Below are 27,257 nucleotides of genomic sequence, written 5' to 3'. Positions count from 1 at the left end.
ATGACCTGTGCAAGGCATTACACTCGTACTCAGCTATTTGTAGAACTGGGCCCCATTCATTGCATTGGGGGTGGGGACATGCTCTGACCCATAGACTACAGGGTGAATATCACCTAGAGTCTGTACTTTGTTTTATTTAAGCTACATTTTTTCTCTCTCATGGAGGATGTAAATCCAAAGACGGCTTGACAAATTATTTAGACAGATTATTGGTGAAAAATGAGAAAATTTTCTAGGTGCCCTTTAAAATACTTTGTGGAAAATGCAAAATCAGCTGAAATACGTTTAGCAATTACCTTCAAGCTGACAGTGCCTTTTGATGTACGAATCATTCGCAGGCTTCTTGGAATTCTGCCAAAGTGCGCCATTCACATTTTTCCTGTCTAGAGTAAAAGCATCGAAAACATTCACCTGCATTCATAGCATATCTGTGAAATAACGGGAAAGTCTATACAATAATCTCAGAATGCAAATCAAAGAAGCCCAACAATATACTGTAGCATCTGCTCAGAACATGGACATGAATAAATGGCTTTGCCAAAGTGGAAATTTGATGGATGGATTTTAGTGTGGCAGAGTTCAAACGCATCATCTATTGACATTGCCTGCAGCCTCATGTAACACTGTTTAAACATTATTTAAATGAGTTTTAATACTATAACCTCTGGTCTCAAGGCTTTGACATCAGCATTCTGTGGCTTTCCAGATATCTTTTTCTGGTGTAGGATTTATATAAATATTATTTAGATTTATAATGTAATGAACTAGTTAGTGTATATGAGCACCATTATTCCCTTTTGGATGGCATCAGAACTGCCCAAATGTGTATCCTGGTCACTATACTCCTAACACAGATGCCACGTTAGCTCAGATGGGAAGGGCCAGTGCTTTTGAAACAAGAAAATCACACTTCCCTCCCCATGGTAAGATTCCAAGTGGCCATGGTGTGCAGCATATTGATAGCCATGATGCTCCTAGATGGCCACAGACTTGTTACAATATACTGGGCCTCATCCTGCTCTTCCCAGATAATTTTCATTATGAAGCTATTAATTGGTTCCATGAAAATGACAGGAATCTGTTATAAATATGGAGCTGAATCCTGTAGTCCAAATAACATTGCCTTTTAGAAAAGCTTTCCTTATGTAAAGCTGTAGAATGAAGTCAACTATGAGCATATATGTTCTAAAATGGACATTAAATATGGGAGGCTGTAGAACGTTTCGAAATGGGGATTATTTATGACACTGTTAAGCAATTCTTCATCCCTAATTCAGTCAGGATAGAAAAAAAAAATCCTGAATACATAACTACAAATTTTCAAAGACTACAGCATAAAATGAATTGCACCTAGCATGGGATATATAATGCAATAAGAAGAGGTTCTATAAATACATTTGGAGCAAGAGAAAGACAAAGGAAAGTGTAGGTCCATCACTTAGCAGGGAAAAGAGATCTAATAACAGATGACATCATGAAGGCTGAGATGTTTAATGCCTATTTTGCTTCAGTCTTCACTAAAAAGGTTAATTGTGACCAAATGCTTAACTCAATTAACATCAGTAAAAAGGCAAAGGAACACAAGCCAAAATAGGGAAAGAACAGGTTAAATAATATTTAGATAAGTTAGATGTATTCAAGATAGCAGCACCTGATGAAATTCATTCTTGATATGTAAGGAACTAACTGAAGCAATCTCTGAACCTTTAGTGATTATCCTTGAGAACTCGTAGAGGATAAGTGAGGTCCCAGCAGACTGGAGAAGGGCAAACATAGTTCCTATCTTCAAAAAGAGGAGCAAAGAGACTCAAGAAATTATAAACAAGTCATCCTAACGTCAATACCTGGAAAGATACTGGAACAAATTATTAAACAATCAATTTGTAAGAACCTAGAGGATAATAGGGTGATAAGTAGTAGCCAACATGGATTTGTCAAGGATAACTCACACCAGACTAACCTAATGTCCTTCTTTCATAGAGTTACTAGCCAACTGGATGCAGGGAAGCAGTAGAGGGAATATATCTTAATTTTAGAAAGGCTTTTGACATGACATTCTCATAAGCAAACTAGGGAAGGGTGGTTTAGATGAAACTACTGAGCAGGTTGGTGCACAGCTGATAGAAAGAACACACTCAGGGCATATCTACACTACTGTGCTACATTGGCGCAGCTGCGTCAGTGCAGCGCGTCTGGCAAAGACGTGTCATGCCAATGGGACAGCGCTCTCCCATCGGCATAATTACTCCACTTCCGCGAGAGGTGGAAGCTATGCTGGCGGGAGAGCGTCTCCCGCTGACAGTGCAGTGTGGATACCGCTTTAAGTCGATGTTACTTAAGTCATTCCAAGGATGTCATTTTCACACCCTTGGGCAACCTAAGTTACATCGACTTAAGCAGTAGTGTAGACCAGCCCTGAAAGAGCACTTATCCATCGTTTGCTGTCATATTGGGAGGGTGGATCTAGTGGGGTCCGACGGGGTCAGTCGTGGGTCTGGTACTATTCAATATTTCCATTAATGACTTGGATAATGGAATGGAGTGTATATATATAAAATCTGCAGATGACACCAAGCTGGCAGGAGTTGCAAGCATTTTGGAAGATAGGACTAGAATTTAAAATGACCTTGATAAATTGAAGAATTGGTCTGAAATCAACAATATGAAATTCAATAAAGATAAGTGCAAAGTACTACCATTTAGGAAGGAAAAATCAAGTGCACAACTGCAAAATGGGGAATAACTAGCAAGGCAGTAGTACTGCTGAAGAGGATCCAGGGGTTTAGTGGATCACAAATTGAATATGAGTCAACAATGTGATGCAGTTTTAAAAAAGGCTAATATTCCGGGGTGTATTAACTTGAGTGACATATGTAAGACAGAGGAGGTAATACCCTATTTGGCACTGGTGAGACCTCAGCTGGAGCACTGTGACCAGTTTTGGGTGCCACGCTTTAAGAAAGATATGGGCAAATTGGAGAGACTCCAGAGAAGAGCAACAAAAGTGACAGGGTTAAAAACCTGACCTAGAGAAGAGATTAAAAAGACAGGATATGATTAGTCTTGAGAAAAAAGGACTGAGGGTGGAGGGGACCTGTAGTCTTCAAATATGTTAAGCGTCATTTTAAAGAGGCTGGTGATCAATTGTTCTCCATGTCCCCTGAAGGCAGAACAAGTGGAAATCAGCTTAATCTGCAGCAAAGGAGATTTAGGTTAGATATTAGGAAAAACTTTCTAACTGTAAGGATAGTTAAGTACTGAAACAGATTACCAAGGGAGGCTGTGGGAATCCCTGCCACCAGAGGTTTTTATGAACAGGTGAGACTAACACCTGCCAGGGATGGACTGGGTATACTTAAGCCTGCCTCAGTGTGGGGGTATTGTCATTCCAAGCTGACCCAGCACTCCCCCTTGCAGGCAGGTGTGGTGTTGCGGTCTAGCCCTCACTGTGTGTGAGAAAAAAACCCAAGTATCACAAGTACAGACAGACTGTTAGACACTAAAGAGCAACCCCTTTTGGAGGGCTGCACTTGCTACAGAAAAGCCAATGTGTAAAAAAAACTTTCATCCCAACATTTTAGCTGGGTGATGAGGTCGTTCTTAGTCCATCTATCTCCCACCTGAGTCCGCTGCTCACCTCTATCCAGGCTTTTCCCTGGTGGGTCTCTTGGTTCTGGTCTTTGCCCCTGATGTTAGTTGTCTTGCCTCTGCCAGATTAAGATCCTTTTCTGGAGTCAGGAATTGGGGGAGGTCTATCCACTGGGACTCTTCTCCAAGGACAGTGTGTGTTACTTGCCAGCCCAGGCTTCCAGTCAGTGTCAAGGAGACCCCCAGCCTTCTTGAATGCCTGCCAACTGCAGTCCTCTGTTTATAAGGCTCCCCTCTGTAGGAGCACTTCTTATAGGCTCCCCATTCAGGTGGGTTCCCCAGAAAGCTCACCCTATAGACTCTCTGCTCAGGCCCTCCTGGGAGCTCCCCTCCTCCAAAGCTTTCTGTCTCCCTTGGGAGTTCTCCTTTAACTGAGCTTGGGTAACCATTAGTAGGTCCAGGGATTTGTTTACTCATCAGCCATTGGGGCAATCAGTTACCTCCAGTGTGCAGTCACAGGCAGACTGGGCCCTAACTCCCCATAAAGGGCAACTGCCTTGTGAGGGGATGGACTAGCTGACCTCTTGAGCTCCCCTCCAGCCCTACATTTCTATGATTTTATTACATGCATTTTTCCTTCTTTGCCGGGGGTGGGGAGGTGGGTGGGTGGGCTACAACATCACGAAAAGCAAAACTAAGTCTTAACTAAATTTGACTCTGAGCAATTAGCACATACAGAAAATGGTTTAAAACGTTACTAACCAAATGCTTCATTTTCAGACATGGACTTCTGGATGGTTCTAAAACAAATTAAAGAAATGTACCATTAGCTGCCATTTAGAGTTAACAAGTAAAATGAATTTATTCAAATACTGATATTTTCAGACTAATTCTTCAAAGCAGTGTCTATGGATTTAGCTGTGCTACTCCCACTGGTTTTAACTGGAGTTACTCAGCTTTTCTCATACACACAATCACACACTCCATAAAGGAGCTTTGAAAGTTTATAGATATTTGTTTTGCTAACTGTTATTGTTGGAGTCTCTTTCTGGAATGTAGAAATGTCAATAGTATAGTTAAGTAGTCTGTCAAGAAGACAGGAAGTGATATTTTTCCTAGAGATTATTAGAATCATCCCAGAGCTGTAGGCCTTTAGAAGCTTAAATTTGCTACCTTGCTAATGGACTGAACCAAAACCCTGGGTCTGAACAGAACTGACTTTAGGATGCCCAGAATCTGAGTCCAAATTTTGCACCTCAATCTCCTATCTAGTTTTTGTATACCTGTATTTGATACTAATATGCCTACATACTTCACTAATTCTTTCCACATGCATCCATTTGCAGTCATTTTGCTTTATCCATCATCATTAGAAGTGTATACCAAGTTCAACTTAAAAAATAAATCACTCTGAATCAATATGATGATAGCCTGTGAATTAATTTTTTCCATCCTATCCACCTCCCCCATAATTAGTAATCTGTGAGCTGTACAATGTCCACATAAAACAGACAATTTCTGATCCATCTGTGGTGATATTATTTGAGTATCAAGATGGTTGAATTGTTCATTATGAAATAATATTTATTCTAAAGTTAACCTTTTTTAGGTTGAATTAATCGATTTTCTTCTTACTTACTAATTATTTATAAGTATTGACCAAACTTCTGGACTTCCAGATTGCGAGTTGTTCACGAAGATTTGACTTGGATCATTCACTGTTTTTTTGTATTGTATTGTTGATCACCTGGGTCATGTGTTACTGTTTCTATCCAGTGATACGAATTACTGAAAAAATTTAACCTTGTCCTAGTCTGCATTTCAAAGTTCTACCATATGGCAGTTAGGGGTGTGTTGTTTTACTGCAATAGTATTACCAGTAAAAGCTCTATCGTGGACAGTTAGACCTGTATCAAGGAGATTTACACACTGATATAGTACTCCCTTTCCAGTACACTATAATCTATTCGGCATAAAGCACATTTATACCAGTATAACTGCACCCATGCTAGGAGGGCTGTACCGCTTTAACTACCAGTACCCGTACAGTTAAAGTAGACAACCCACATGGGAGTAACAAAAATCACAAATGATGCAGTAGCAATATATGAACAATCATTCATTCTAAAATTCATTACACCTTTGAAACTTGTGAACATTTTCACAAGGACATGGTACTTATCAGAACACTGACCAGCACCTAGTAGGACCTCACAAATCATAGCACACTTATAAATCAGTATTCTTAGCATTTGACCAGATGTAGAGTAAGACCATTGGCCAACATCATGAAGTTTTCCCTTTGTCTTTGAACACTTTGGTAACTGAATTTCTCAGCTATATTGGTTGGCAACACTTATTCTGAAGTTATTAGAGTCTACATTTAAAAAACGCAAAAAATGCGTATGGAGTCCATGGATTTTCATGTCTGTCATAGACAGATGAGCTCTCCTTCAAACATTAGATGAGATTTCATTTGAAAGAGACCTCTTTAGCAATGCAATAACCTGGATTCTTAAGCCAACAAAGAATTTTCAGTAAATTCCTCTACTAGCTCCTCACTATATTGTTAGTACTTACTGATCATTAGCCCAAATCATAACATTGGCTCACATACGACATACTCAAACTATTCTGCTGTCACATGAATACTTTAGAAAATACAGTCTAGTTAATCCAAATCATTTTGCAAACTAATTTTTTATTTGGATTAAACACAACCAAAAAACTCCTTCAGAAGATTATTGGGTCAATGGTACAAACATGCTAGAAACTAGGTTACCACTTAAATCTTTCAGAAAAACAGACATATGGTTCAGGCATGTTCTGATTAACAAGGACTCACTGCACTTGATTTTGGATGTCCTGGTTCCTTTATTTTGGAAGGAAGGATTTATGCATATGAACAAGCAATGGTGAAAGAACTTTAGTAATACATTTTGAGCTTGCGACTCACTTTCCAACTTGCAGTACCGTTAGAACATTGATACACCATTAATAATACGCATAGAATTTATAATAAAAATGACAAGCTAGGAGGCACAGACAAAAATACTGACAACGTATAGAACTTGAAATGATCTCAACTTACTTTTTCTTCCTTGTCAGAGTGTTCTCAAAATCAGAAAATTCCTTTAAAAAGACAGAAAAGCTGGTGTGAAAATGAAGAATGTTTAATCTACATATAATATTCTTCGTACAACATGTTATGAAAGGAGCTATCATATTCTTTTCTATTTGTGTTTATTACATACTAGTATATAAAGTCTTAAATATTTTAGCTTAGGGAGTCACTGTACAATGGGAAAGATAGGTAGTCAAACTCTAGGTGGCTTGGTTTTCAGCGGCTTGAACATATACACCTCCTACTGAGTGCACAAGACTCCGAAATTGACACTTCCAAGTATAACATCTCTGAAAAATCAGCCCGCATTACCCTTATCAGCCAGCAAATGCCATATTTGCTGAACAATGTGATTCCTAGAAATATCCTCCTAAAAAGTACAAAATAACCATATGTGTTAGGAGGATATAGTAATTGCCTATTGCCATAGAATGTGGCTTTAGAAGGGAGCAGAAAGATGCAAGTTGTGGCATCTCTTATTACATGCATGGAAAATCAGTGCATAAAAGACAACAAGAAACTCTGGGGGTGAATCCTCACTCTTTAAGTTAGTTGGACCCACCCTGGTCTTGAACTAAAGCTTAACTTCAAGAATAGCTAGGATAGAACAGAATCTCTCATCAAAATATTATTTTGATACCTCTTTATCTAGAATGTTGGAAATATAAATCAATTTCATGTCTGTGTTGGAAGCACAAAATGAGGTAAAAATACCTGTGATGCACCCTATTCCTACTGGGCACACAGTGATACATCCTAAAGAAGAAAAAGTAATATATATGTAACTTTACAGCTGTTTCCCCCCATACTTTCATTTCATTTTATTTCATTTAACCTTCTTCATATAATGGCATCTATGTTTTTATATTGTGATCAACACCATGGAATCTAAGCATTTCATCCGTGACATTTAATATATAAACCTTCTGAAGGATTTTACTGTAGGAGGGGGCAATCCAAATGTGGAATTTATGTATTAAATATTTTGTTACACACTTTTCACGTCTCTTTTGAAAGGTGAGTTAAAAGGGAACACTTTCATATAGATTGTGTGGGATTATATTAGCTGGGGTAGAAAGTTCTATTAATGTCCTGGCATTTTGATTATTATATGTGCCATTTTTAAAAGAATGTTTATGTATCTGGGGATTTGTTCACTGGTGCAATGCACAAATCAAAACAGTAAACAATGTTCAATCTTTGCTTTGAAATACTGCATGCAATTTAAGATGAATGTGTTGTGGATTAAAGCACATTTCAGTCTTGGGATGCTCATATGAGGCTGTTCAGTAGCGCTAAGAGAAACGGCTTCATTAAATTAGGCTCAGATCCTAACACACAGAAGTCCACATCACAAACGAGAATTAATGAATGCACTTTCAACTCAGGCAAGATCTAGAATTTAACCAGATAAAAGATTACCTTTTTTAATGTTCCGAATTTGCTACTTCATCACAGTACCTATCGGGAAAAGATACTGTGTTCCACATAAAGTGCTATATGAAAGACTAGGGAAAGCTCACAGGTGTTAATTGTAATGCTTTTATGCTGCTGTCTCTGATAGAGGTATAGACAAAACTCTGAAAAAGATCTGTTTACTCCCCCTCACTCCCCGTATATACAGTAAATCCAGAGAGGTTGACAGAGTAATGTATCTGAGAGATTCCTTTGGAGGCATGGTGCCAACAACTGCTGTAACATATCGAAACATTTTGATTTTTCAATAACGTTCATAGAAGAATTGTGTTTGGGTGTCAGAGACCTTAGGTCAATATTATTAAGGATAAAATGCCCTCCAAATCCTTAGGAGGTTTCTGCCTCGAGCTGAACTGCAGCTCTGCCTTTGCAGTCAACTGTACTAAAAAGAACTTTGTAAACCAGAATCCATCTATTTGCTGTGATGTCAACTGAGAGACTATATTAACATGAGAGGCTCCTAATTCACTTGTTGGGAAATAAGGGAAGATTAATCCCAACTGAATATTTTGAGAATACTTGAAATTAGCTGGTCAGACTACACCAAACTTCAGCTTATCCACCCATACAGAAATTGATTATATTAGTTAAAATTTATTGTATTATAATTCTAAAGAATTATTAATAAATTTGCATATTTTAAAACCAGCAGCCTGACATAGAACATTCCTTCATTCTCCATTGGCACTGAACATGAAAATGTAGGTACAGATGTTTGTCTTATGATTTCAGATCTATGCTTCAACAACGGTTTATTTAAATCTACCTAGATGTTTATATGCGGTTACATGGTTTTGCAGGTATGTTCATTGGACATACTGCAACAGTGACTAAATATTAAAGTATGGACATCATCATCATCATCATCATGTTCCTATTACGCCTCTGGCATTTAGGGCAGTGACGAAGCTCCTCCACTCCTGTCTGTTTCTGGCAAATCTTTCAGTAGTTCCCCAGCTGTGCCCCACATTTTTCAGCTCAGCTTCCACAGCTCTTCGCTACGTTGTTTTCGGGAAGCCTCATTTTCGCTTGCCATCAGGTGTCCATCTTATTGCTACTCTATGATAGAATCAATTTCCATCCAAAGCACATGGCCAATCCATCTCCAGCGCCTCCTGGCAATGATGGTGCTCAGATCCTCTTGTTTGCACTGTGTCAATAGATCTTGGTTTTAGATTGTTCTGGCCCAAAAGATATGGAGGATTTTTCTGAGGCAGGTTGTATGGAATGAAGACAGTTTGGACCTGTCATACTTTCTCATTCCCCAGCATTCTGCACTATAAAGTAGTGTTGAAAGTATGCAGCTCTGATAAATCTTGAGTTTGGTTTTGGTGTTGTATTTTGATGATTTCCAGACTGTATTTAAGCTCCTAAAGGTGTTTCTGGCTTTATTGATTTTGTTCCGGATTTCCTGGCCTGTTCCACCATCCTGGCTGATGGTGCTGCCCAAGTAAGTGAATGTTTCTACGTTGGTGGGAACATAATCCTTTATCCGAATTGGTGATGGTGAGGCAATATTAAAGGTCATGATATCTGTCTTATTATGGTTTATTTTCAGTCCAATTTGCTGGCTGAATGCGTTGAGTTGAGTCATTTTTTCTTGTATATGGTGTTGGGTATGTGATAGGAGAACGACATCATCTGCGAAGTCCAGGTCTTCGAGGGATGAGAAGAGTTTCCATTTAATGCCTCTTGGCTTGTCTTCTGTTGTACACCGCATTACTCAGTCAATGGCAATGTTGAAGAGGATTGTAGACATGACACACCCCTAATGTACTCCTGTTTTGACTTCAAAACTGAGCTTACTGTGATCAACACTGCATGAAAAGTTGAAATAAAAGCTTTTGATGACGTTGATTATACGGAAAGGAATTCCATATGCCCACAGAATGTGTCATAGGCTGGTCCTGTGAATGCTATCAAAAGCCTTCTCAAAGTCTATGAAATGTATTTAGAGTTGCCATTGCCATTCTAAGCACTGTTCTATTATGTTTCATAGAATGAAGATCTGGTCTGTATATCCACACCCTTTCTGAAAACCAGTTTGTTCTTTTCTAAGAACACTACCAACTGCCTCTGATATATGCTGGACTATGATCTTACACAATACTTTGCTTGGCACAGATAAAAGTGTGATACCACGCAAGTTATTACAATCACTGAGAGTTCCTTTCTTTGGTATCTTCACTATAACCCCATTGGTTCACTCATCTGGCACTTTTTCCCTTTTCCAAACTGATGTAAATAGAGGGGCAGGATAGATGTTGCTAATTTAGGATTTACCTTGAACAATTCTGCGTTCAAGTTATCCTTGCCAGGAGCTTTCCCATTTTTTAAGGATTTGATGGCTTGAATGGTCTCTTCCTTAGTTGGGGTGTCTGTGCTGATATCAAGATCTTCTTCTGCCTCCTGGATGTTTGCTTCCTCTTTAGGTGGCTCCCTGTTCAGCAATTATTTGAAAAGCTCTGTCCAGCGCATTTCTTGTTCTTTTTTGGTTAGTAGGTGGTCTTGTTTGTTCCGGATGAGAGTATTTGTTGGTGTCTGCCGTTTACCACTGATAAGCCGCGTCATCTTGTAGACAGTTCCCTTTTTACCACGAGCAGCTGCACCCTCTGCTTGTGTTGACAGATTATCAATATAATGCCGTCTGTCTGCTCTCATAAGGCGTTTGACCTCCCGGTATGCCTTGCTATACCGCTCGTATTTGTCCTTTAGCTTCTGGGATTTTGTGTCTAAAACTTTTTTCTTCAGGGCTCGTCTGGTTTCTATGGTGTTCCATGTGCTGGGTGTAATCCACTCCTTCTTTCTCTTCTGCCTGAAGCTAGGCTTCACTGCTCTGTTTATAAATTGCTGTTACTTTGTCCCACTTCATCTGCATTCCCCTTCTCTTCATCAAGGTCTGCAAGTGCTTGAAACCTGTTCTTTAACTGCAGAACAAAGGCTTTCTCTATTTCAGGGGACTTTAGCTTGTCAATATCATAACATCTATGTCCCTTGTTTGGTGGACCCACATGTCTCAGTTTTAGCTTGATGGAGGCTGTCACAAGGTGGTGGTCACTGCCAACATCTGCACCTCTTCTCACTTTCACATCTGTCAGTGAGCGTCACCATTTGCCGTTGATTGTGATATGGTCAGTCTGGTTCTTAACTTATCTTAAAGTATGGTAGTGGTCTGAAAAAGACCATGTAAAAATTGCACCAACTTACTGAACAGACCTGTTTCTTGTCATGGCTGAGTCAGACTGGCTTACTTTAGGCACAAAAATAAATAATTATTGTTTGCACTGCAAAATCAATGCAGCTGTGGAAGGGAGCTGGATTCTCACCAGCATATGAGCAAGATTTCTGGCTATATTCTAATTGCAGAATCTTTATTATTGGTGATATATGAGGCACAAAGAACATAACTTGATTTTCAGATTCCAGAGTTTGCAGGGTTGGCAATTAGAAACAGCATATTTTCACTTGCAAATGAAGCAAATACAATGTAGAAGTCTTTGAGAGAGCCTGTAGGAAACTGCGTGGTGTCACTTTTACAGTCCCTTTTCAAAACACAGTCTCATTTAAAATCCCTACAAACAAATTTGAAGATAAAAATTTGAGGCAGATATTATATTTTTATTTACTATATAAATTAAATCAGTATTATAAAAAAGCTGTAATGTGTATTCCTGTAAATGCAGAAATATTCATGGCTAGTAAGTACAATCCTCCCTGAGAGTATAGAACACTGCTGATGTATTTTGTACATAAATTCCTCGCACACATGACCTCAAAGCATTTTTTTATGAATAAAGCCCTTTCTTACATGCTTTCATTAAATAACTCTGAAAGGAGGACACTATAACCACTGAATTTTTAAAAAGGGGGGTTCCTCTGATGCTTACTAGTTAACAAATACCTGGCACAGCTTGATTCCTCTAGAGTTGTGATGAGAATGGTGATCAGTTTAGGCAACTAGCTCTGTCCCTAATGCCTCTGAAATCCAATGCCAATTATAATATTGCAGATTAACGAAGGTATAATGATAAATTGTGATTTTTCTGGCAATAACTTTGAAAGACTGATAAGTTATTTGGCACTTTTCTGATATACTGGGCAGTCTATCATATCATGGTCAGTAGCTGACGAACGTGTGGAACTCTAGAGATTCTTGGCAATTGCAAGCTGACAGAAAATATATGAAAAAAGTCTTTGTGATGAAAACATTCTCAAAGGTTTTAAGAAATAAATCAGCTGATCAGGTATGACAGTAAGACACTAAGCTATAGAAGGTACTGGTAATACGGAACAACAGATTCATCATTAATAAGTAGGGCCCTACCAAATTCGCGGCCTTGAAAAATGCGTCACGGACCCTGAAATCTGGTCTTTTGTGGGCTTTTACCCTATACTATACAGATTTCATGGGGGAAACCAGCATTTCTCAAATTGGGGGTTCTGACCCAAAACGGAGTTGCATGGGGATTGCAAGGTTATTTTAGGGGGGTTGCAGTATTGCCACCATTACTTCTTTGCTGCCTTCAGAACTGAATGGCTGGAGAGTGATGGCTGTTGGCCAGACACCCAACTCTGAAGGCAGCGCCCTGCCACCAGCAGCACAGAAGTAAGAGTGGCAATACCATACCATGCCACTTCTGCGTCGCTGCTTTCAGAGCTGGGCTCCTGGCCAGCAGTTGCCGCTCTCCAGCTGCCCAGCTCTGAAGGCAGCTTCGCAACCAGGAGCAGCACAGAAGTAAGGGTAGCAGTATCATAACCCCCCCTACAATAACATTGGAAACCCCCACAACTCCTTTCTCAGTCAGGACCTCTAGAATTACAACACTGTGAAATTTCACATTTAAATAGCTGAAATCATGAAATTTACCATTTTTAAAATCCCATGAGCATGAAATTGACCAAAGTGGGCTGTGAATTTGGTAGGGTCCTACTGATAAGATACCCATTATGATCCCCTCCCACTTTAACCTCAGTTACCCATCAGTGGCCAGATACCATTTCTGAAAAAGAAACTCAGCAAGTGACATTCAGGCCCCCTTCACCTTTGCCATTCATACACATGCAAAATAACACTGAAACAACTTTTAGTTCTTCTTATTGCTGCAGCGCCCAGTGCTGTGCAGTCGGCGAAGAGAGCCACACAGTTAGCAGGCCATTCCCCTGACAAACGTACAGTTGAAAGACACGGCAGGTACAATGGAGCATAACACAGTACAAAATGAGCACAGAACCATGTGGGAGCATTCTAGTCAGAATGCTTCACAGGCTGGGTAGGTCTTTAGAAGTTTGCGAAGGAAGCAAGCATGGGTATATGCCCCTAACTCTTTCCCCTGAAACACCACGTACGTGGCTTCAATTAGCAGAGGAACTCCACAAGTTTTGCCACAACAGTTCCGTATCTGGGGCAGAACGTGGCAGCACAACTACAATCATAACACTTATTATGGCAGACAAGACTCCCACAAGAAAAGAATTAGGCAGTGTTTAAAAAAGGCGGGGGCGGGGGGAGTTAACTGTTACAAGGTTCAGGTGACTTTTTAAATGTATTTAGCTTCATACAAAAGAGAAAAAATGGGCCCATCAAAGGCTCTAGGCACACCTGCCACAGATTACAAAAACAGACCCAGCAGAACACAATACTCCCCTCCGTCTACAAAACTGATTCCTGTCGAATGCCCACCTTTGCAGCAAGCTGTGCAAATAGATGCATCTTGCAGTGTTCCCAGAGGGTCTGTTTCATACCGAAAGGGGAATCTTGTTCCACAGCTGAAGAGCCTCTCAGGGAGAATGCTCTACCACCAGCCCCAGTCTTTTAAAGTGAAGGGCATCAAGATGGAGCTCTTCTGGCCACAGCTGCAGCAGTATGGCAATGTACGGAGAGAGGTGGTCCCTCAAATAGAAACACTTTGACTCCAGGTCGTCTCTTTTTAAGAAGGTTCATGCAGCGATAACACATAATGTGGGCTCTGCTAGGCCCCAGTTCAGCATAGCACTTAAGCACATGCACAAGTCCCTCCCTATTCAGCAATGCAGTTAAGCACGTGCATTGCTGAATAAAGATGGACTCCTGAAACAAAGCACTAGAGAGGTAAAAATGCTCAGAAGTTATCAAGCTTAGGGGAGCACCCAGTAGAATGGAACTGAGTGATGTAATTTAAAATGGGGGAGAAGTACAAATGGGCTCAGTTAATAATCTTAATGGCTGCATATAAATTGCAAGATGAGTAACTCACATGCTAGAAATAGCAAAGAAGATTACCCATAGCACATAGGCCTTAGCTGCATTTTTTCCACAGGCCTTACAGCTAAATCGTCATCACTAATCTCAGTTTCCATTTCCAGAGACTATTTTATAAATAACCATGTTGATTCTGCAGCCAACACAGTGACACAGCATCCAGCCATTATTTTTAGTTAACTACTGAACTGAATATTCCTTAAGAAACAAAACAAAATAACCCCCACAACAATCTGTTTAAGTGTCTCATTAATACCTGGTGACTATGCAATTTTTTAACTGATTTAGCAGCATTTTTATCTATGCCGAATTTTAATGGGGTGAAACATAAGTGAATCAGCTCTAAAATATTCCATTTACGGAAACTGAAATATGTGACAAGGGTAGGTGAGGGCTGAAATGGTGGATTATTCTGATTACCGTTGTGCATGGATTTTTGTGGAGAATCTATGTGTGCTGTAAAAACCCCACTAAGCAATGTGCACAATGTTTTGGTGCAATTTCTGCAGATTAAAATCTTGGATTTTCTAATGGACATGAACTGTAAATCCCATCTGTTTCTCTAGTCTGGCTCAGTCAAAAGTTTTATGTCAGGAAGGTTGATTATTTTCATTTAGTCAAATAATGAAGACAGCCTGATTTAATCCCACCGAATCAAGGGGGAGGAGGGGAGAAAGAGAAGAAGGCAGAAGAGGTTCAACTGTCACACTATCCTTTAATTCTCACTCTTGTGCTTTTGTAATGTTTCAATACAGAGTTTGATGTTGTGACTGTCTCTATAGATGTACCACCTAGTGGATAAGCTCTGTTAGGTGTCCTCATTACATTAAGAGTTTATATATCATACATGTTACAATGTTATAGGTGGGCACAAACCTATGAGGAAAAGTAATTTTAATTTTGAATTTGCTTTGCGAAGTCCAGCTCCTAGAACATAAGTATCAGTCTGACAAAAACATTAGCATGGTTGTCACTAATTAGCACCATGGCTAACAGGCTCAGGTGAGGGGGAGAAGACTGAATGAACATGGAGACAGAAATATTATTACATTACAAGAATAATCATGTTTAAAGAGGGTTGTGTAACATGGTTGTGACCGAATTTTTTTTTCTCTTTTCCGTAGAGGCGAAAAATAAAATGCCAGAGCCGTCTTAAAGAACCATTTATTTGCAGACACTGGCAGATAAAGCCTCATCTAAAACTTGGTTCTCTTGTATACATATTATTTTTGCTGGTCATGCGCATAAATCAACAATATTATACTCAGTTTATTAGAATCTGATTAATTAGATTCTTTTCTGATTAGACTACAGCTATGTTTCACAATCACATTTAAACATTTTCTAGGGTAGATATGACCTTAGTGATAGAAGTAGTTCCATCTGGTCAAGGCTGAAGTACATTGACAGGGTAGACAGGGGAAGCTTGCATTCTTGCCTTTGCTGTATTCCGTAATGTCAATTGATTTCTATGCCTTTTTCAGATAAAAGGTTTCTATTCTGTGCGCATCTGTTTTGGGCATACACAGAGGATTTCAGTCTCCAGGGATCTGTTTTCACTTATGTTCAGTGGTAATGTTATCTGATAGCAGTGTTTCTCAACCAATGGGGCATTGAAAATGTTTTTCCAATCTAAAGCAAAGAAAATTTCGATCCCCTCTTCCCCGCATACACCCTTACTCTTCAAGAACAAGTATTCTCCATCAACTTCTCAAAACACATGTAGGTTATGTTTCTGCTTATTGTTATCTTTGATACATTTTTTATTCAGACTTATATAGAAAACATAAGAAGGTCAAAAAAAGAGTTTACCTCGAATAAGGGGTTGCCAACCTGAAAATGTTGAGGAAACACTGTCCTATACAATATAAATTACTAATAGTAGAAGGACATTGGGTATTGGGAATAAAAACAGACCTTCATAACTATATTATTTTCATAGGCAGACTCCATGGACAGGATCCTATAATATTCAAAAGGTGTTATTACTCTCAAACACCACACTTGTTGCATTCAGAGGCCAAAAGTGGAAACTTAATTGTAACATCTGGATGCTCAGCATCTTACCTCACGGGTATGCTTCTTCTGGACATGTGCACAGAGCACCCAAATAGCTAACTTAGGGTCCAATCCTGTGAGAAGTTGAGTTCCTTTAACTGCTTTCATTTCATGGGAGCTCCATACCTCAAAAGATCAGGTCCTTCATAATCTGTATGGCATTTCTATATGAATATATACATATTACTACAGGCGTGCTGTCTAATGAATCTCCTGGGAAGATAAATGAAATCACAAGAACAGTGAAAGAAACACTTTGGGTCAAATTCAGCAGAACTGCCAGAGGGATGTGTAAATTATACCTCCTTGTGCCTGCCAAGCCCCGTTCACCTCAAAGGTAATTCACCTGTGATGGTGCGGATACCACTACTACGTTCCATTCACCAGGAGTAGAAGCAGCTTTAATTTGCGTCAGGGCTCCACAGGAGCTCTGCCAACAGGAGGAATTGCAAAAACGCACTTCTTAGTGCTCTGGCCACTCCATCTGTCAAACCAGCACTGTCCTTTGTACAGAAAGTACTGATCCCTTATACCCCTCCACCAGCATAAGTAAATCTGCTTTGCAGTGTCATCACCCAGTAGATTTTTGGCCACAAGGTACTTATGCAAAGGTTTATGCTGGCATAAACCCTAAATGAAAGCAGCACTCTCCCTCCTTGCACACAAGCAGCTCTGACTTCTCTTTATTCTTTGAGTGGATTTTCTAAACACAATTTATTTTGCAAAGCCACAGATAGATAGTGTTTATGATTGGGAGAGCATTGTTAGGCAGGAAAGGAGAGATTACCAAAACACATTAATACTAAGTAGAAATGTTTGTCATAGCCCTGATGATATATTATACCAATAATGCACCAACCTTGAAGGATTAAAAAAGGCAACATATTATTTGGGAAAGAAAAAAAATCCAAACAATTTATTTAGTGTGTTTACATTTCAAGGACTCCTTTTTAAAGCAGAAATGTAAAGGCTTTTCTCAATTGCCAGAGGTTATAAAAACACATGCAAGTCTACTTTTACTCTTAAAAAAAGGCACTTTATAAGAAACAAAGAGCAGCAGAAAGAATGACAGCATATTCACCAGTGCCAGGCTTCACTGATATGGAAAGTCTGGATAAACTTAAACCTCCCTTTGCAAAGGAAAATTCCTCTGTACAGTTAAGTTCCACCCATCTTCTGCATTACAGTCCCTAGCAAGGAATGTACTCCCAAATTTTAACAAGATGGTCACTGAAAAGTTGCTGCCTTTCTCAATGATACCTGTGGCATTACCTAGGTGTCCCCTCCCGCACAAACACCAAAACACCCCATCTGTTTCTATGGCTTCTGCTTGCAGCCATGCTTCCCCTGCCTTCCTTTACCTTTCCTGTTAGCTAATCCCTTCATGCCTTCTTTCCTCACCTTTCCTGCCCTAAATACTAAATTCGTACCAATATAATCAAAATATCCAAACCTCTAAAATCCACCCCCAAATTATTTAAAAAATAATCATGAGCTATACTTGGCACTTGCAAACAATCCCTCTTGTTTGCTCTGTTGATGTGTTATGTCCTTCTCCAACCCTTTGTTTTGTGTTTTTAACCCACGAGGCAGGGACTGTTTCTTACTTTAGCTTTGTACAGTGCCTAGCGCTATCAAACCCAAAACTTGGTTAGGCCTCTGGGCACTACTGGAATACAAACAACAACAAGCTGCATCATCTCACAGCCTCTGATGGTAGAGTGGTTGGTTGTACAGGAAGCATGATGACTTGTTGGTAGACTGGATAGTCAATTAGGGAATGGTTCCTCTTTGAGTCATTATGTGGTTAAATCTTCTTTGACTGCTGCTGGCATCCCCTAGCTGGAGTGGGATGGGGTGACTCTCAGCTGGTCAGGTGGGAAAACAGGACTAAGGCTGCAAGTGGCCTGTGGCCCTTATAATGATTAAAAAGGTATTGACTCATGGATTTTATCAGTAAACAACCTCCTTCTGCATTTTCTGGTGTTGACCCTCTGTGAAATTGGAGCCATTCTGCCTTCACATAATCACCAGGTGCAATGCAAATGTCTTTGGAAGAAGCCAGGATGAAGGGAGAAAAGTACCACTAATTCATTTTAAATAGAAGAGAGTCTGGGCTGAGATTGATAACAAGAAAGAAGAGAAGAGGAATGGAAGATGGATCCAGGTGGGTGGGGGTGGAGAAGACTGCCTACTGCAATGCTAACCTTAGGTCCACAGACTAAGTCTGGCCAATCTGTCTCCACAATTCGTGCATCACTGCTAACCTCAGGCCCAGTCCTGCAAATTTCCATGCTAATCCCACTGTCCAATGGTAGGTAGGATACATGCAGGATTAACTCTTTGCGGGATCATGTCCCTTGTTTGGCTACCCTTTGTTGTGACTTCAATCTTGGCCACACACAGTGGCACAGTGACCTGAATTTCAAGAGGCAGCTGAAATATATTCATACTAATGACATGCACAGTTTGAAAATAACATCTGTTGATTCATACTGGACACAGTCAACATATTTTATTTTAATCTTACAGCCAAGCATTGTGCAAATAGTTTACTGCATGTGCGCTTATTGGAGAAATAATCCAGGTCTGGTAATAGATTTGGTGGCTTTGCTGAATTTCAGAAAGCCTCTGGTTACAGTCACCCTGATTTTATTTATAATAAAATATAGCAACAGTTTACATTTACCTCATGTCTTTCATCCCTAGAGTACCCAAGAATGCTTTACTAACTAGTCAACCTGTCCAAAATGGAGCTACCTTTGGAGTGGAGAGAAACAACTACTCTATCCACAACGCAAGAGTGGGAATATTAACCTGATTCTTTCCTACGCTTAACTATAAAAATCACTAATCTTACACAAAGAGAACCTGAATTTTTTTCCACTCTGTTCTATTTTCTGTCTTCCGATTCACAGCATTAATAAATGCAGCTATTTTAGAAGGCACATCTTTCATAAGGCACGTAAATAGTGAGCCTAATTCCAACTTTGTTATTATTATCTCTCTCCTCTCTGCTATGCCAAAGTCTTAGTTTGTATTAGTTTTTTCTTGTTATTAATACCTCATGCTAATTTGCAATCTCAAAAGACTTCCTTAACACACCAACATTTCTGACTTTGCAAATCAATGTACCATACGTAAAGCTGGTTGAGAAATTATTTCCCCCCTACAAAAATTTCAACTTTTTTTTCCGTTTTTGCTCAATTTTTTCTTCAGGTTTATTATTTATTTATTTTTTAGGGTTTTGGAAAACCTGGAAGATGCTGATGAAAACAGATTGTGTGTGTGTCTGAAAATCTCCATTAAGTCATTTTCCATTGACTTTTTAATGGAAATTTTGTGGCCAACTCTAACCATGTGATTCTTATATTGAAATCCAAATACTGCTGCAGTCTGTTCCCTAGTTCACTGCTGATCTGTGCTTTTGGAAATACACAGTAGAAAACTCAAAGATTCTAGCAAACTTCTCACACGTGATCTTTTTATGAATCCATACTCATTCCAATGTACATATCTTAATATGCTGTATGTTAGAAATATAGCCTTGTTAATGGGTTAATATTTGTTTTTTTCCTCCTTTAGCATCCTTTTAGGGAATCCTTTTTTGTTCAACTTGTTGCTCTCCATTTTAATTATACAGTGAACCCTTTCATTTTACCATATAGTTCCTTCCCCACCTTTAATTATTTTTACTACTAAATGGGAATCACATACTTTGCCCATAAAATAATTTTTCCATAGACCCCTCTCAATCTCTCTTCTTATGGTTTTAGTCTGTGGTTATATTGTATGTCTTTCTATATAATGGATATTTAATTATAAAGGGCTCATTGACATCCATGGAAGAGCTCCCATTGACTTCAATGGATTTGGATCAGGTCCAAAGTGCTACAGAGCCCAGGACCTGTTTTTAGGGTCCTATTTGTAAGACTGGACAGCACTCATTTCATCTATCTCACAAGCATGAAGGTCTGAGAAAAACCTTAGTAGGATGTTGGTAGGTTCCAAGGAGTGTAGATATTTAAAATTTGAGGCTGAGACAACAACGCTGGCTCTGTTGGAAAGCTTACACAAGAAAAATAATGGTTTGGAGGAAAGTGCATGGGGCACTTCACTTATTTTCACTCACCAAAGACAGAGATCTGTCTGGAGGTCCACATTTCACATAGGTGCTCAGTGGAGTGCTAGCTCTGCTGCTAATGCTAATGGTCTCATTGGGATCTTGGTGCTCTTGGACTGGTTCATACAAGCTGTCCATGGAGCCTTCCTGAAATACAGAGATGCACATATCATCAGCTGTGCATTTATACACATGCACTCAGAAAAAGAAAGCCAGAAGCTTTTATGATGGATAAAATACAGTGAAAGCACAGAGCTTCTCCAGGGTGAACACCATCTTTCAAAACTTCCATTACTTTTTTTTTTTTGTGGCATATATAAACAAATTTAAAATAAATTATGTCTGGACGCTGGAACTTGCTTCCCAGATCATGACACCGAGGAAACTGAATATCAGGTTCCATAGCTGGAAACGAAGCAAAGGGTTGAGCAGAAATTCCCATTTTAAAAGGATCAATAACCATTATACTGAATTTTAAAAAAGCAAAGATTTCTCTTTCATTTGTCAGAAAAGAGCGGTGAACACAGACAAAGGGAAGGGGATTCTGATATAGGCCTTTACTGAAGAAGGCTAAGTGCTTTCCTTGAAGGGAAAAATAAAATGTATTGCCAAGCCCAAGCATTCAACATAAAAACAGCCATACTGGGTCACACCAAACCTCCATCTAGCCCAGTATTCTGTCTTCTCACAGTGGCCAATGCCAAGTGCCCCAGAGGGAATGAACAGACCAGGTAATCACCAAGTAATCCATCCACTGTCACCATTCCCAGCTTCTGGCAAACAGAGGCTAGGGACACCATCCCTGCCCATCCTGGCTCATAGTCATTGATGGACCTATCTTCCATGAACTTATCTAGTTCTTTTTTGAACCCTGTTATAGTCTTGGCCTTCACAACATCCTCCGGCAAAGAGTTCCACAGGTTGACTATACTTTGTGTGAAGAAATACTTCCTTTTGTTTGTTTTAAACCTGCTGCCTATTAATTTCATTTGGTGACCCCTAGTTCTTGTGTTATGAGTAGGAGTAAATAACACTTCATTATTACTTTCTCCACACCAATCATGATTTTATAGTGGTCTATCATACCCCCCCCACCACCACCACCAACCCCGTTAGTCGTGTCTTTTCCGAGCTGAAAAGTCTCAGTCTTCTTAATCTCTCCTCATATGGAAGCTGTTCCATACCCCTAATAATTTTTGTTGCCCTTTTCTGTACCTTGCAAACCCCAAGCATTCAACAATCATAGGTCAGACCCCCAGAAAACCATGAGGTTGGCTTAAAAACCGTAAGATTTTTTTTAAAAATATATATTTGCATCCTGACTTTTGAGCCTTTAGATTTCACATTTTCAAGCTTATTTCTGAAACTATCAAGGCTAGACACATTTTTGGTTTTGAATATAAATTTAGATTGTCACAAAATCCCATGATACCAGGATGTAGAGCTTTAAGATAAACATCCAATAGTTGAGAGTCAACAACAAAATTGTAATAGTTGGCAAAACCAAATACTGCTCTCGCTCTTAAGAATGTGAACTCTGTTCCTTTGAGTAAGTACTGCAAGGTTTCATACACACACAATGAAGATGAAAATTGCCAACAGATGTATCTGTGATTATTCAGTCACAATCAAATGATCAAAAAATGAACTTTCAACAGTAAGCCAAACCTAACAAGATAAAAACAACAACAGTATGTAGCTATCCTCACATCCCTTTACGCATATGAAGGTCTGAAACATAAGTCTTCTGCTTCCACAGTCCAATGGTCAGATTTCCCAGTGTACTTCAAAGCAAGGCAGTTAGCTATGTCTCAATGGCATGTTATTGTTCTAGATATAACCAAATATTGTTACAAACGGCTGTCCACTTCATTGAAAATAAAATTAAAGTCTTCACATTTTCCACAATGCATATTTTTGTCTTAACAGAACAATAGGCTTCCATTCCAGTCCAATTACACTTGACCTCCTTATGGACAACACCTTTTTTCAGAAGTTAAAAATGACCTATGACTATTGCAAGTTCAATGCTATGAGGATCATAGTATATTCATTGTTCTTGTTCACTGGCTTGTTCTTGCCAGGGATTCTTGCCAGGGATCTTCTCTCTATCAGAGTGGGCTAGCCCTCTTTTTCATCAATCTCCAGTTTCTCTGATAGCAATTACTAACACACTTTTTTACAGTAGACCTGTTTTTACATCATTCTGATTTTGTTTCAGATAAGACGTTGTGAAATTGCTGCCTTCAATGCAATTATTCCATCTGCCATCTCTCTGTGTTCTTTTTTTGTTCCATAGACTTTTAGGCATCTAGACATTCTAACAATCAATCCTTCAGTGCTTTGTCATTCTAGTGGTGGGCAATCTAGTCTTTCCCTGCTCAGAAGTTAAGGTGACCTGCACTGGTGCCTCCTGAGGTTGCTTTCATTTATTCCTTCTAAACATTTTGAGCAAGTTGAGACATCCTTGGATCTCTACTATGCAGTGTAGTTGTAGCTGTGTTGGTCCCAGGAGACTAAAGAGACAAGGTGGGTGAGGTAATATCTCTCATTGGATCAACTTCTGTTGGTGAGAGAGAGTCAAGCTTTCGAGCCACTGAGGATATGTCTACACAGCAAAGCAAAGGCTTGCAGCGCTTGGGCTGTGGGGCTGTTTCATTGCTGTGTAGACTTCCAAGCTCAGGCTGGGGCCCAGGCTCTGGGACCCTCCTACCTTGTAGGTTTCTATAGCCTGGGCTCCAGCCCAAGCCCAGAAGTCTACCCAGCAATGAAACAGCCCTGCAGCTCAAGCCCCATCATCCCAAGTCAGGGGTTCTCAAACTGGGGTGCGCGACCCTCAGGGTGTTGCAAGGTTATTACCTGGGGGATTGCAAGCTGTCAGCCTCAAACCCTAAGCCCTGCTTCGCCTCCACTATTTATAATAGTGTTAAATAGAAAAAAAAATTGTTTTTAATTTATGGCCGGGTGGGGGGAGTAGCACTCGTAGTTTGCTGTGTGAAAGGGGTCACCAATACAAAAGTTTGAGAACCACTGCTGTACAGACATACCCATGGAGCTCTTTTTCAGGTCTGGGAAAAGTACTCCGATAATCACAGCAAAATGCAAGGCAGAAGAGATTGTTTAGCATAAATATTTAGCACATATTGCAAGGGACCATTCAAGGCAGAGTGGCCTGTTAACATTTCTGCAGTCATAAGACAAAAAAAGAAGGGGGTTAGTGGGTTACAGATTGTTGTAATTAAGCCATAAATCCAGCGTCTCCGTTCAGGCCATGATTGTTAGTGTCTAGCAGAGTAATGAATTTTGCTGTGATACTGGGAGTACCTTTCCCTGTGTAGTTTGAAAGCTTGTCTCTGTCACCAACAGAAGTTGGTCCGATAAGAGATATTACCTCACCCACCTTGGATCTCCAGGTCACTTGTGGCTTGTTGTGGTCTACAGCAGCAGTTATTATAGAGAACTCTTCCAGGAAGGCAAGTCGGGAGTGGTGCATACACTGAAGTGAGCTCTGGTTTTTCATAGGGCTGTATTCAATCCTCCTGTCTCCTCTGCACTGCAGCCATAGTGAAATGTTACATTTCACAGTCAAAACTATGTATAGTCATAACAGTAGTCAGACACAAGGTCCTTTCTGAAAACACGTTGCCTCACAGTGGCTACATAGGATTATTCCTGTACAATTTTCCTAGGGCTTCCTTTCTGTCACCCTTACTCATGTTGAGTAGAAATTTACTCCATGAATTGTCCCACTGATTTGAATTAATCAAGGAATAAATTGACTAAGGGTAGTAGAATTTGGCCCCTAATAACTAATTCATAGTTTTAACACCAATATTATGAAATAAACTTGGATATTACTATACCGCAGCATTTATTCTTCTGGTACAAAAGGAAGGTTCAGTACCAGCCTTAGGGGTGGTTGACGTAAGCAACAACCCAGGGCACCGTGGTCAGGAGGGTGCGCCATCAGGAGTGTGTCACAATAACAGCCCCCTGCCCGGCTCCACCCCCCAAGTCCTGTTCACCTCAGAGCCATGGTCCACCTCCACTCCCTGCTCTGCCTGCACCTCCGATCCACCTCTTGGCCCGCACCGCCCCCAGCTCTGTCCCCAGACAAACGCCACCCCCAGCCTCACCCAGGGTGCCATTTTAGGTAAGACCGGCCCTGGGAAGGTTATTTGAAGCCATACTGCTAATGTTTAGAAGCTTTACAGATTGGAACTAGAAAGCATGTTGAGCCTTAGGTAAAGTCTGCCTGGGATTAGAAGAACAATTTTATTGGCTGGTAATACAGCAGTTCAAAGCCAAGTGAATTATTCTTTGCATCCACATAGGTCAGAAGTACTGTGCTTATCTACTGAACATTAATAGCCTCATGCCAATACATCCTTGAAAAGCAAAGCTAAAAGTTAAGGGAGCATCTTTTAAACATTTAAATACTTGGTTATCTTTATGTTTTACATAGTATTCTATTCCAGGAACTAATGAGTTAATAAATTCTGGGAATGTAGCACACGGCTTAAGTAGAACAACATGTGCTTGCTACATTCCTAAAAGCTAGTAGTGGGCTTAAAGGGCAAATGAGTTCACCTGAGCTTGTCCCTTGCTAGCATTAGAACTGTTTTGTCTGTATAACAGGGCTGGGTTTTCTAAGCAGGAGGACTGCTACAAAGAGCTGACTGCACACTGGTTAGATTGCAGTATAGTTTTTTAAAAGTCCATACTAAAAGGAAAATGAACTCTTCTGGGGTTAAGGAAATCTGATTCTGGAATACATAGAAATCATTCACACGCTGCTTGTATTAAAATAAATAATTTTTAAAAGTGTCTATTTCGGAAAGAAACAGTCTTTCCTCTCTAAACCACAGTAATTCTAATAGAGCCTGAAAATTTGAGGTTAGAACATCTGGCATGATACAAACTGCCACTGGAATAAGGACCCTGCAAGGCATACAACCCAGCTAGGACTAGGATGTGACCAGCCCTGTGAGCACACAAGGTGAGGAAAAGCAGGCAAGGATTCTATTTGCTCGCACACCAAACCCTATATACAAACATTTCATGATGTGTGATTATAAGGATATGTGTAATTTTTCTTTCAATAATCTGTAGCGGGAAACCAGTGAGGAGGAGAGGGGAAGATTCTAGACAGAAGCTCTGTAGTGATGCAGACAAAGGCTGAGTAGCTTTAGAGATAATACTGTTTTCCTTAGTCTAGGTGATGTTCTACCAGGTGTCATTAGCAGTACTAAGGGCCAGGTTCAATGCTGTATAAAGATGCTTTCTAAAATAAAGTGATTGGCTCAAGCCCCCACCTAAATCTTATCCACTCCCAGGATAAATTTTAACCCCCGTGGTTACTTTTGGATGTGGTTCTTCCCACTCACAAGCACCTGGGTAGCCTTGGGTACATGAAGCCGCCAATTGTTTTTATTTAGGAAAACAAGATAAACATCTGTTTACACAGTAAAAGGAAATTACAAGGGGCATGGCCAATCCCATGGTTTCCTTTACATGCCTTGTTCGGAACCCAGAGGTCTTATTCAGAACATAATCCTCACTCACAAACAAATCTGTATTGTCTCAGTTGGAGGTCAAGTGGGCATCAGGAGGTAACTCTCCTCACTGTCTACTCCAGTCCAAGTCCACAGCACTGGGTTCCACTTTGATCTAGGGCTTCCAGATCTGGTTCCAAAAAGTCATCTCCACCAGGCTCTCTTATGCCTCTCTCCAGGTTCAGCAAAATCAGCTCCATCAGTTCTACGACAGACTTATCAGGATCCACAGCGTTAACTTCACTAGCTCAGCTGCTAATAGGTCCAGTCCCACAGAATCAATTCCAAACAGGGTCTAGAATTTCTAGAATCCAAGAGCCTTACTAGAATCCAAGTTAGGGCCTTACTAGAATCCAAGTAAGGACCTACTCCTTTTGTTGAATTTGAGCTCACAACCTAATTAGAGTTCACTACTGGTCAGTTCAGGGTGACCTACTTTCTCTGGGCTATAACCTGTCAAATTTCTCCCCTCTTTCATAAATACATTTATATGCACCATTTAATATCACTTCCAAAAAACAGAACACAAACCAACTCCAAATAACATAAAACTCTGTGCAGAGTTGCACTGGGGAGAAATTCTTATATGTCCATTAAACCTGTCATAGCCAGCATTTCTCATTTCTCCTATGAGGGGGCAGAGAGATTTACTGAGCCTTCGAGCTCTGGGGTTTACATCAAGAAAGATCCTTGTTCAGTATCAGGAGTGACATTTTCTGTGATTCTTTACTATTCACATGACACCCATCACCACAGTATGGGTGGATGTAACAACAACAACAACAAAAGTGTCCAGCAGGGCTGTCCATTCGTTGTCCAACTCTTGGTTTAATCATAGGTTCCTGTGCAGTGGCTGGCCAAAATTCAACTAATGAGAACAAGGAGTGAATGAGAAGGACAATGCACTGAAGGACAACAAACTATTCCAGTCTGCTGGAGAAGTCCCTTTGACTCTTTCAAGGGGTTCTACCATGCAGAAAGAAGTGTTTTTAAATTCAACTCATTTCTAAACAGATCACAATATTAACATAGGCATTTACATGTTTAGGGCATTTCTGTTACCCATAAACTCTCTTACTTTACTGTACTGAAGTT

The 27,257-nt window shown here is 39.9% G+C and overlaps 1 protein-coding gene and 1 long non-coding RNA gene across 2 annotated transcripts in view; one reads left to right on the top strand and one right to left on the bottom strand.

The window, feature by feature from the left end:
- LOC122464106 overlaps positions 1–27,257 on the top strand; it is a 78,299-nt gene that overhangs the window by 30,638 nt on the left and 20,404 nt on the right. The gene's annotated exons all lie outside the window — the stretch shown is intronic.
- SAMSN1 (SAM domain, SH3 domain and nuclear localization signals 1) overlaps positions 1–27,257 on the bottom strand; it is a 114,517-nt gene that overhangs the window by 83,414 nt on the left and 3,846 nt on the right. The window contains exons 2-5 of the mRNA XM_043538352.1: positions 20,617–20,754; positions 6,680–6,720; positions 4,351–4,388; positions 297–383 (exon numbers count right to left, since the gene is read on the bottom strand). Of these exons, the coding sequence (XP_043394287.1) occupies positions 297–383; positions 4,351–4,388; positions 6,680–6,720; positions 20,617–20,754 (304 nt within the window). The remainder of the gene's footprint in view (positions 1–296; positions 384–4,350; positions 4,389–6,679; positions 6,721–20,616; positions 20,755–27,257) is intronic.

This window comes from Chelonia mydas, chromosome 1 (assembly GCF_015237465.2).
Source record: "Chelonia mydas isolate rCheMyd1 chromosome 1, rCheMyd1.pri.v2, whole genome shotgun sequence".
In the NCBI taxonomy this organism is placed as follows: domain Eukaryota; kingdom Metazoa; phylum Chordata; order Testudines; family Cheloniidae; genus Chelonia; species Chelonia mydas.
Note: the sequence above shows the minus strand (reverse complement) of the source record. Positions and strands in the feature narration are given on the sequence as shown.